The 12,226-nt window shown below is 42.7% G+C and overlaps 1 protein-coding gene across 1 annotated transcript in view; it reads left to right on the top strand.

The window, feature by feature from the left end:
- LOC126556661 (transcriptional activator cubitus interruptus) overlaps window positions 1-12,226 on the top strand; it is a 33,186-nt gene that overhangs the window by 15,878 nt on the left and 5,082 nt on the right. The window contains exon 2 of the mRNA XM_050212070.1: window positions 9,889-10,325. Within this exon, the coding sequence (XP_050068027.1) occupies window positions 9,889-10,325 (437 nt within the window). The remainder of the gene's footprint in view (window positions 1-9,888; window positions 10,326-12,226) is intronic.

The raw sequence follows: 12,226 nt of genomic DNA on the forward strand, positions 1-12,226 counted from the left end.
TCCAAAACTTTGGTTTTAAGTAGGTGCAACGTAGAGCAAGACTCAAACCACACCCAGGAAGTCTTGATCTGTCATTTCTGTTCTAAGCTTTGTCCGCTAAACCTATATAATCTTATTATTATATAATATGCTTAAAAAATATCGTACATAATCAGTCCTCACGACGGGGGAACGGCCCAGGTGGGATTTGTGTCCCGGTCCTGGCGTGTGAAGACCGGCGCCGCTATCGTCTCTTCCACCTTACCCCCTCGACGAGCGACGATCATCAAGTTATGTTAATTATTAGGACGAGTACGACATTAATTTGCACAACAGCGGTGATCACACAGTCCGCAGTCATTTTACGGAGGCAGTTTATGATCATTTTACTACAAATTCAGAACAAACAGATGAAGAAAACAAAGTGTATGAATATGAAGGTGCTGTTATCTTTAAAAATATAAAAAAAAAACCGTGAAGTACAGAGAAAAATGAACCCAGTCAAGCACCCGATCAGGAAAAAAAAACATCGAAACAGAACTAAGCGAAATGAATTGTGTGAAATCAAGAATCGAAGAAACCCCCGGGGCAGGAACGGTAAACAAGGTTTCGGCTGGAACTATAGGACCATTTCAACAACAGCGTCGTGAAAGTTCGTACTCAAGAGCAGGGCAGGATGGCAATTAATGACCGAAGATATGAGAAAGGGGAAATGAAAGAGAACGATATCTCAATTCTCAACAACTTATTTAAATTGATTAACTCGTATATGTAAATTAAATCTATTCCTGAGTGTATTTATTATTTTGGGCTTATTTCTTTGATTTTTACTTTTCTTCACGTACCTTACTCCGGATAAATATCCGAGTTTCTTCATTGTTTCGTAGTTTACGTCACATATTTTATATTTTCATTGAAATCTTGATTTCGTCTGAACTCTTATGCGAGTTCTTTGATCGTAGTCTCTTCGATATTATGTTCCAGAACAGGTTTATAATTTTTCTGAGTACAAAGTACATTAAGCGACGTTGAATCGCAATAAATACTTTTAAGAATTACATTTTAATAGTCTATTATTTTAAGGGAGATATTGGAGCTATCCTTTTGCTGTTATCTTTTTTGACATTAAGCGTGTCAACCTTTTCCTGGTAAAAAATATTCACGTACTCCTTGTAGACCAGTGACCATATTTTGACAATGTTTCCTTTTCAACTTTGTTCATATCCTGCTCTGGTCAACTCATTCGCTAGAAAGTTGGGTAATAAGTTTTGATGAGAGTTTCAATTTTGCGATACCGATCAGCTTCTGCTGTATTTAAAAGTAACTTTCAATCGATTGTTGATTTTCCTCCATACTAAGTTGCTACCACTAATCATCCATTCTCTTTTGCTAAATATTCGATGATGTGCTCTGTGGCCTGCATGCTAATTAACGAGTATTGAGTGAAAATGAGAATCTATGCCGTATTTCATTTTTTAAACCCAATAAAAATGATGATGAAAATGATGTATGACAACAACCACAATGTGGTTGATAAAATAACGTGTGATTTTCCAGCTCTAAGATTTTATTTTTTGACAGTTACGCTTACCCTTATTACACCGAACAACCGATCAACGATGAAATCTCTCATTTGGTCGTGATTGTTATTGTTTGATATTTTCAAAACGAAAACAATCCATCAATGGGCGATATACAATGACAGTAGAATGGCAAAGGGCGCATGGACCCCTTCCGGAAGGATGGATGCGTTCCAGCCGTCCGTCCGGGTGCTTGGCCCGGCCCGGAAACCGAATACAGAACACAAAGCAGAACTTCTAATTGGGCGGAAAAAGTAATAGGACGGCGCCGTAAACTGTGGTTGGAGTCGTTTTCGTTAGTTGCTTGAAGGAGTTATTTTTGATTTCCGATCCATTTGACAGTGTATCTCCGCATGAGATCCGAACCCCTAATGTAAGAGGAGTTGCCTGTGACACGCCATGGGAACGGTTGGACGTTATCCATCGAAACGACAGGAGCAGTTCCGTTGATCGCAAGTGTTCGATTAACTCGTAGTCAGACCATCTTAAAGAAAAGGTCGATAACACCGGAAACGTACTTTTATCAGGCTGCACATTAAAGCAGGGTTCAAACGGGGATGTATTAATGATGTAACGTTGAGGCCAATGTTAAGATGAAAATGGAAATGTGAAGATCTTTTGATATTTTGATTTGATACGAACTGTAACAGGGTAATATTGATAATATTTTTTTAATTTATTTTAAGTATGACGTCTTTCACCGTACTGTCAACACCGCACGTGATGACTATGTGTAATGTTGATCATATAAGTTGATCAAACACAGCGAATAATATTTTCCGCTTCCGTACTGGTGAAGTATTAGAGTGAGTTATTTGTTTTTAATGCAACAACTTTTGGAAGTTTTTCGTTACAGTTGAAAGTATTGCTATCAGTGCTTTTTTATAGCACAAATAATTGTACTAAATAAACTTAATTTAAAGTTTTTATTACTGATGTTTTTAAAGCTCAACTGTTTTACAAAAAAAACCCAACAAATGTATAAATAATAAATGTACATATCATGATGCTTTAGATTGATAGTTTGCAGAAGCTCACCATCAATCTATCCAGCAACATAATACACTATACCGTGTTAATAACTTTCTATCAGCAACGCTAGGCGGAGTGAGGATTTGTTGAAGTCTTTATGCATTCGCGTCTTTTCATTACCCTTGCAACTAGCAAATAGTGTCTGTGCGTCCGTAGTATCGTGAGAAGTGCAGCGCTGGTCCCGGGACAAGGCACGACTAAATGAAACTGATCATATAAATCGCAATAATCATAAATCAGATAATTTCTGTTTTGGCCACATTACCACGACACTCCAGTCAACTTGCAACGGCTTGCACCAGGTCGATTGAACTGAGCCGTGTCTGATGCAGATCTTGTCGCGAATGGGAGCGATCTTTTGGCGTTTTTTTTTGTCTTCTCCTCCTTTTCGTCATGCAGTGGAAGGAAGTTGCGGGCACGTTTGCAATAAATTGAACTTCTACTGGCGTTTAGGCAAGCGAAGGCAGGGTGAGTGAACATCGACGGTCGGAGGGACAAACGTGCATCAGCGAGTGTATCGGCGCAGATTGGAAAGACCGGTCTGCCGAAAGCATCGTATATGATCTGGCACGGAAGTGAGTCGTAGAATCCACTAACCGGCTTTTACTGTTGTCTCCCGTCTTGTTGTAATACACACTAGATGGGCGAGGGTGCGCGTGAAAGAAAGGCAGAATGAATTGATGTGCTCTTTATTTGCTTTCATTATTTGCATCAATTCGTGCAGCGCTCGTTGCACGGCAATACGCGCTGTAACATCAACATTACAATCAGTACTCGGGTGCGGCGGAAAGTTGATCGTTTCACCTTCCTTCCTCATGCCATATCAAACCGAAGCTCATATCACGGTGTATGAATACGCGTCGAAACTTTAGATGGAATACCCCCAGTTGAATGCGTCGCTGGTTTATAAGATCCGCCACTTGTGATAATACTACACAAGCGCGGTCATCGTCACCACGTGCCAGCGAACCTGACCACAGGCAATCTATCCAGCTGAATGTTGTTGCTGTTCGCAGCACGGTTTAAAGAAAAGGCATGGCAGATTTGCCATGACACTGTACAGCCAAGGAAATGTAGCATTGCTTAAAACGCTCATGCTCGAGCTCGCACGAATGAGATGGTGCGTCGCGAATTAAGAGCGCACCTAATGCGATTGTAATTAATCGATTATTGGGCCACAGACCGCCAGTAGGTAACATGAACGTGGCCGATAGTGGATCATGTTCTCTAGCGTGTAGTGTGTGGTCAAAGCGGCAACGGCGAGTGAATAATGTGCTCGATTCCGTTCAGGAGGTCTAACTTTCACGGCCGTCACAGCAATACGTAGGGCTAGCGAAGAAGGAAAAAAATGTTACGAGAGGTTGATTAAAATGTTACACACTTTCCGGGACACTAGAGGCCTCGCTGCCTTCCTTTAGGTTCGGTTTGGGACCATTGCTGAATGCTTACAAAATCAGCGTCTTTGTAGCGCACTTATTGGGGGTATTTTTTATTTATCGCTCTCGGGCAAAATGATCTTGCCAACCTGCGTTAGCCACGTAGAGAAAACAAACGAGCAAATTGCTATACGACAAGTGAAATTCAATCCTTCCCTCATGATGAATCTTTGAAACTCTATCGCAATCCAGGTAAGGAGCATAAATAATGGGCTCTGCGAGTCAGACCATGTTTCACACCTTCGCCAGCCCGAGCGGTCAGCAAATCGTCTGCGGCGGTGGTTAACCGCGAAACAGGCTGCCCAACCCCCTGTAGAAAGAGAGACCCTGCTAGCGCCAAATAAAGACACTCATTTCAACACCTCGTTTGAACCACTTCATCGTAAATGGGGTGTGTCGATGGTGGTAACGATAGCTGCCCACCACCCTGCATCTCCTAGCGACACACGACACGGCTAAACACCAATGACGGTGTCGAACCGTAACCACTATTGTTTCCTTACACTCCACTCCAAACGGCGGATGTCAAACGGGGAGTCGATCGACGGTGAGAAAGGTCGGGTCCTTTCGGTGTAAATAGACGACGATAATCGTGGCTAGGCAACGCAGTACTCTCGCTAAGCCACAGTGCTGGTGAATGGAATAGGCAGCACAACGTACAAGTTAAAACAAACACACATCCGCCCCATGTTCATCCATGATCGATCGATTGAAAAAAGAACAGATTATTGTGTCTTTGCTTTTGCCTGCGCATAATAAACTAATACGCTGGTGGTACGAATAGCTAATACATAATTAATTAACTGTGCTGAACTCGCACGCGCCTTAATCTATCTGCACTCCGAGCCTAGAGGACTATACGATTGATTGCACTGCGCATGCTGAAAGCATTCAAATGAAAACGGCAGTGTTAAACGATTTCAACACAAACATGTAAGCATAGGGATCATATTCGTTTCCTAGTGTGGCATCAAATGTATTCATGTTTTTATTAATTCATTCATTGATTCATTCCTCCGGTAGTTATTTGAGGCTTTGGTTTGCAAAAATTGCTAGCGTTTTACAGTATGTACGTACCACGGAGAGTAAGAAAAGAAGTGAGCAATTTGTTTTGCATGCGGAAGGGATGGACACAGCATTGAGGAAGGTTCATGGAAGTATGTTTTACAAATTGACTCTTTTTCCACACGATGTGGTTTCGTTCGCGGCTTCGACCACATTGGTGGACTTAGGTATCAGAGGGGGGTCGGATTGGGGGAAAGCGAATGATCTTGAATGAAGAATCAAATTACCCACCGCTTTGCATCTCATCGTCAAAACTCAGCTCACATAACAACGATCGTCAGTAATTTTCCTGATCGGTAGGGTCGTTACTCGGTCAGCACCAGTTTTGATAGAATCAGTAGATGGGAGACGGTGTTTGCTTATTAGTTAATTTGTTTCCTTTGCTTGTACTCACAATTTACTTATCATCATTGTGCCATGTGTATTGCTGAAGCTTTCGCACCATTGTGCAGCATAATGCCGGGCATCGATTGACACTCGCTCTCGGTGCGCAAGAATATTTAAAAGAACCACAAGATCAAGATCGCGCTGGGCTTATTTTCCGTTGGTGTATCTTTTGTGGCCGTTTGTGGTTGCTGGCTTGCTAATTCAAGAAAGTAAACAGTACACCCCGTGTGCCAGACACCCGCGTCCAGAGCCCGGGGAACGATTCATACTACCAAGGCATTAGGTCATTTGCATTCCGGGAAACGTCAGAACACTTTTCACCTAGCGTAAACTCCAGCAATCAGCGGTGAAAAGGCAAACACAATGCCAACAATTTCTCGCATCTTAGAAAGACACTCGATCGCTGTCGACGATGTTGTCGCCGGGCGCGGATGTTGCTGCGCTGCAAATGCTCTTTTATTTTCTTTACCACACATCATCGCCCTGTTCAATTGCGGTGGCCAGCCAGAATGTGCGAGCAGCTTGTGCATATATCTACACAAACATACACACAAACACAAATACACCATATGACCAGTGCAGCAAAGCAAGACACAACAGCGACAAGCAAACGCACTCTCCAGACAATTTATTATGCGCGTCGTACGGAATGCGCGCTCGGGCATGGTTTCGATACTGAGCTGGTTGGCTGAAATTGTCCCCGAAGGTTTTTCTGCGCCCTTTTAGCGCACGAATCCTGCAGATTGTAAACGTCGCCCGATCGACCACCATCGCATCCCCCCACACACACACAGAGTAAGTCCGGGTCCAATGCCGTTTGGAGGTGTAATTTATGTTCTGTTGGTAGTTCAACGCAGTCTTGGCAAAAGTGACATATTCAGCAGGAACAACCACAACCATGTTTTTTTTTTCGACTGCACAAATGGCCTTGTGTGCCCTTCGATTAGAGCAAGCAGCTTGTGAAAACAAGATCACGTAGCGCAAGCGTTATATACACACGGCACACCAAATAAAATGTCCATTGCTTGGCGATCGTTTGTTGGACTAATTATTGTTCTTGTGTTTGCGCATCCACCATATTTCGTCGTGTGTACATTGTGGTCTGTTATTTGGACATCTTCCGGAATAAATCATCTCCCTAGTTCTTCGCAGGCAAGGTCGATTACACTCGTAACGGTAATTTGTTAGTTTGCTGTGTCAGTCCCTTTCAAGCTTATGAAAGTTAAAGAGCTTCCGTTCAGCCTTCTTTCAGAGGCTGTTTTACTAGATGCTACCATAGCCAAGAAAAATGCGCGGCTCCCAATTTGCAAAGGGTTGGTAATTAATTATTTTCAACAAACCTCGCTACAACTACTGTCACACTATATTCAAACCGACAGAAAAATAATCATAGCACTTACGCAAAAACTGAAACATGAAGATCAAACTAAATATTGCTTTTAAAAGAACATCGATTTAGCCTTCATCATTGTTGATGGGTTAAATTAATTCATTTTCCTTAAAAACAAAAATTTGTACATTGAAATCCATTTTTATTTATTTTATTTTTTAATTCATCATTAAGGCACGTCGCCGTATTATCAACCGCCGTGTGATGATTAAAACAATGAACATTATTAATAAGGCATTTCCTCCTTATTCTTTACTTGATCCCGGATTATTAGCTCGGTTATTCTTAGGTGTGTTTTTAAAAAAGCAAAATAAAAATTATAAAAGGAAACCCTCCAAGAGAAGATCCAGAACGTATCTTCTCTGCATTATGCACGGTGCTGACGGGCGATCGCGTGTTTCAATTGGTCTTGTGATCGGACACGATCACGCTCAGGCGCTTCTTCGCAGGTCACATTCGCTTGATAGCTATTGCGTTGAAAACACCGGGAACAGCAGGATCGTCGCACACGAACGCAGAGAGCATTAAGTGATCGTTCAGCGTATGATGAAGTGATCGATTCGCTCAGGTGAGATTCGTATTGCCCATTCGAATTGATCTCGTTCGATTCGCATCAGTTGCTCTCACCGGCGTGTGTTCGATTTGAGAGAGGTGTGACTGTAAAAACTGTAGTTTTATGTGGTGGGATTTCTAAGATATACATAAATCGTTCAGTGGTGGGAGGTGTCTGCTGTAACGCTCGGCATTGTGGCTAAGCGTATCTATGAACTCACGGAATACAGTGATGCATCGTTTGGGGTGGGCGTGACCACAGGATTCTGTGCGACCTTGTGGCGACTATATCATAAAAGTAATTTTACCACTTTTTACTGGTCTCCAACTGCTTTAAATTCGGATTGGTTCAAATCAGTACAGAATTTTTTGAAAATGTGTAGGACAGTAAACTAATGACCGTATGTTATTGATTGAATTGACAATAATTGGTTTGCTTATATTTGTTTGGTTTATTTAAGTCGTATCTTATCTCTTTGTTATTTTATCATTAAATGTATTTCGATGCGTTTATAATATTCGTTATGCGGAATAATCTTCTTGAAGGTAAAATAATATTTGTCACTTCTTCAATACACCACCATAACTAATGCATCCGGACCTCACTGTAGTATTCCGGTTGCTATTTAAATCAGTGGCTTAGAATTATGAGATCCAATTTGTGTGGTGGCAAGTGAATCGTTCGAGCACGGATGGTGCTGGTAGATTGAAGCTTACCGAGTGTGAACAAAAGAAAGATCATATTGCACTCCAAAGTATGGTTTAAATATGATGGTACTTTCGCTGTTAGTTATTGCAGACCACCATTATGATGGTTTGGATTAACACGAAGAAACACAGCACGCTGAGCGTTGCCGGTCTTTTGTCGTGGATCGTGAATGATGGCAAGACTGTGCGAAATTTGAGAGCTTCCTCTCTAGCCTATTCCAGTACGATGCAGCGTCATCGGTATGCGAATGGTCGTGAGGTTTCCTTTTACACAACTTTCAAGCCATGTTTGCGTTTCCGTTCTCCCAGTAGACATTCAACAATGCCAGTTTGCTCTGAAGAGTTCCAAACGTTCGCTAGTGCGTAGAAGCAAAGAGGGTTGTTGTTCTAAAACTGTAATACTTTCATCGAGGTGATATGTGCTTAACGCATATTCGGTCGAACAGCCGAACACCGCTCGCCGGATACTCGCCACTCAATAACTTCCGAGTCGCAAAGTAATATTTGGTCTACCTCCCGCGTTAGACCGATTCGTTGGTGGCACATATTGTGAAAAATGTCTTCTACTCATTTCATACTTCCTTTTTGTGAGAATGAAGATTTCCGTGTCATTTGTTAAGAGGATCATTTGAAAACTATTTCATGCATGCTTCCACACGATGTAATATCGCTTGCTGTTTTTTTTCCATGGTGGGTTATTTCCTAGTGATCCTGCAAAGAAATCGCTGATGGATACATTAGGCGATTGGTAGTTGCCACCATAGGTCTGGAAGATTCATTCAGCAGCTTAGTTTGTTGCTTTGTTCTACTGCATTGTGAGTGCTAAGTGATACAACTTACATTAAATTAGTGTATAAATAGGTAAGATAAGCCAGAAAACTTAGTCTCTTTCCTTGCCTAAAAAATCATTATCCAGCTATTATCTATCATTAACATCTAGCAGCTCCTTCAATGCCGCTCTACTTTCGCCTTTGATATACCAATATGGATGAAAATATGTCAACGTCCATATCGTCATCGTTCACTCTTGATGTCTTCATCCATCTTCGTTAATGTTGGCAATATGTCGTAGGTCGTGGTTCACTTTCTCGTGTTTGATCGATATCTTTTCAATTGATTAAAAATGACGGTCCAATGGTTGAACGACTCGAGCAGTCCACTCGCATTGCTTGCTTTTAATTTAAATATTCTGAACTTCAACTCTAGCCAACGTTGTGCGTTAGCAATCATCAGACACAGAAACAATGCTTCACGGTATCGGGCATGATCTTGCCGAACAAGTACAACGTGAACGACTGGGCTGTGGGCTTGGGAGGAAAGATGAATTATTAAAATGTTCGAAAATACACCAGCGATCATTATCGTCACATCTTTCCCGGTAACATTTCTAGCCATTAATGTTACCGTACCGAACACAACCAACCTACACGACTGCGAAAGCAACTGCCGCTCAGTTTCAATTTATCCTATAAGTTGTTGCAAGCCTTCGCGCTCTACACATATTGTAACGCAACGATTCCTCTGCTGGAGCATGTTAGAGATTGTTCCGAGATTGTACCGCAAAGGATTGTATGCTCGTATGCAAATGCGATGTAATATACACTGGCAGTAGGATAAAAAAAAACACAAATATGTTTGTTAGCCGGTGCAAAATACGAACCAGTACAACGATGTAATATATTTTTATGATACAAGATTTTCGCTCATATCTTACCTCGCTCTCTATCTCACTATTCTGCATTCGTTCGTCTCTTTACAGCTTGCCAAGCAATGCAAATTTTGCAGAACTACAGATTTTGAGTGCTCGTCGGGCGGCCGTTGCAGCAGCCGTCGCTAGCGCTGAAGTTGCACATGTCAGCGGGACAGTATTACCTCCACATCCACCCGCTCCAGCAACTGTCGTTCCTTTAACAATTTCTCCTCCGGCCACATCTGGTGCTTCATTGAAGGGAGACGGTGACAGATCCTGCAGTAACGGTACGACACCGATCGGTAACGGAACTTCACCGACGGCCGGTGGTACCGGTGCAACCAGTCCAGGACTCCCTACGCCAAACGGAACCACCGGAACAGCTGCCGGACAAACCAACATCCCCGTACCGGTGCCGCATCCTAGTGATTTCCATCCTGCCTACAGAATACCGGGATATATGGAGCACCTCTACTCATTACAACACGCTTCGGCGTCTCTCCACGGTGAGCATCATCCTCATTATCGTAAATATAGTTGTATCATTAGAACCCTACCACGCTAACCAGGTGTCAACGTTCGTTTCGACGGATTGGCTATGGTTTGGCTCGTCGATGACGGACGATTGCCCAACGACACAACTGTAACCGATCATCTATGGCCGTTGGTATTGGCCGGAAGTGTTCATTGAAAAAACATTTCAAACAGCCAACAATCACATCAGAATGTCCGAATGTGATTAGAGACGTTCGGTGCACATAAATGGTTCCATTAGCTGTTAAAAATATACCTGTGTCCAAGCGTTCGGTGGCTTTCTGAGCTCCGTTCGTTTCGTTGCTTCTGCCACCAAGGCCGTATTGGTCGATGTGGCGGCGCTTGAATACAACATCCGGGCTGCATGCGCACTATGTCTTTCACAGTACGACGTACGAACAGCGGGTTGTGAACGAGGTTGGTATTTCAACCACCAAATGACTAATGTCCCCGCATCTTCGGTATACCCCAACGATGCCCTTTTCTCGTTGCTTGTCGTACAGTTCCACCGGGCTTATCCCCTCACTCGGAAGTAGCACATTCAACGACAGTGATTGGTCCAGAAGCCAGGGGAGGAGGAATGAGTAAAAATATTGTTTCAAAAAACTCATAAAACTCCCTGTACTTCTTTACTACGCTGTGCCCGGTGACGTACAGAGCGTACATTCTTCATACATTCTGGCCATCCGTGCGACCATCGTCGTAGACTACATTTTTCATACCCCAGGATCGTCGACAAGCAAACATTTGAATGAAATAAAAACAACAATAAAATGCAGACAAATTACTACCAGCCCCTACTCCTACGCACGCAGGCAGCTCAGCAGGCCTTCAGAGAAAGGAAATAGGCCTGCGGCTACTGTTGACGATACACCCGAGTACTACTAAGCGGGAAAACTAGAAACGTCTCCGAACCGTACTGTGGGTAAAGAAGCAAGTGTAAGGGAAAGACAAGACATGGGGGGCACTAGAAGGGTTACCTATTTATAAGTTCGATCACGTCTATGCTCCGAGATGGAGAATGGACTCCGTCACACTCTGTGCAATGTTGAATTTGCCGCTTACTAATGCTTTCTTCCTAACTATTGCACCATTACGTACAACATTCCCCGCACGTCAGTTATACCCATAACGCATTCACAATAAAACAATAACTGAGATACTATAGCTATTACATTTTCTAGATATTTACAGAAAATGAGAGTCAATGAAGAGAGCAAGATTGTTAGAAAACTTCACATTCATTTATCTAGTATCTAGCATCATCTATCTAGAAGCCCAATTTAAGGAACATTAACTAGTTTGTAGACGGAATGCTATTCTCGTTTGATAGATTAACCTGAGGTTATTTACTGGTGATAGTCACTGACTCATGAAGTTTTCATGCCAGCGCAAACGACATGACATCAGGAAATAGTTTCCGTGCCGACAGCCAACCGCATGATCTGCTAATGTGCACATTATTCTTTGATCCTTCCAATGCTTTGATCATTCCATTCCCGCTTTATCGAGCCGTAAATAGCAAAATTTTCGGAAGCATCGTTCCCAAACATTTTAGTCTATCTTGACTAAGAAGCTGCTGTCCGATGAAGAATACATGCTCGAGCTACACGCGATCGTTATCTTTCACGTAACGAGAATATCAAGTATGACACACGTACACTATACCACCACTGCATCCACACCAGAGCAGAGCAGAGCGGACAGGCGTAGGCTCGCTACCAACTCCCCCAGGGTATGCGATGCTATTAACATGCTCGTCGATGTTCTGCTCCTCCAGGGCCTCAGCAATTTTGTCGGTATTTAGTGAAGTTGTTGTAGGTGGACCGTGAAACTTGTCTCGCGAAATCAACTATCCCGCACCTGCTGCACA

This window comes from Anopheles maculipalpis, chromosome 2RL, assembly GCF_943734695.1.
Source record: "Anopheles maculipalpis chromosome 2RL, idAnoMacuDA_375_x, whole genome shotgun sequence".
NCBI lineage: Eukaryota > Metazoa > Arthropoda > Insecta > Diptera > Culicidae > Anopheles > Anopheles maculipalpis.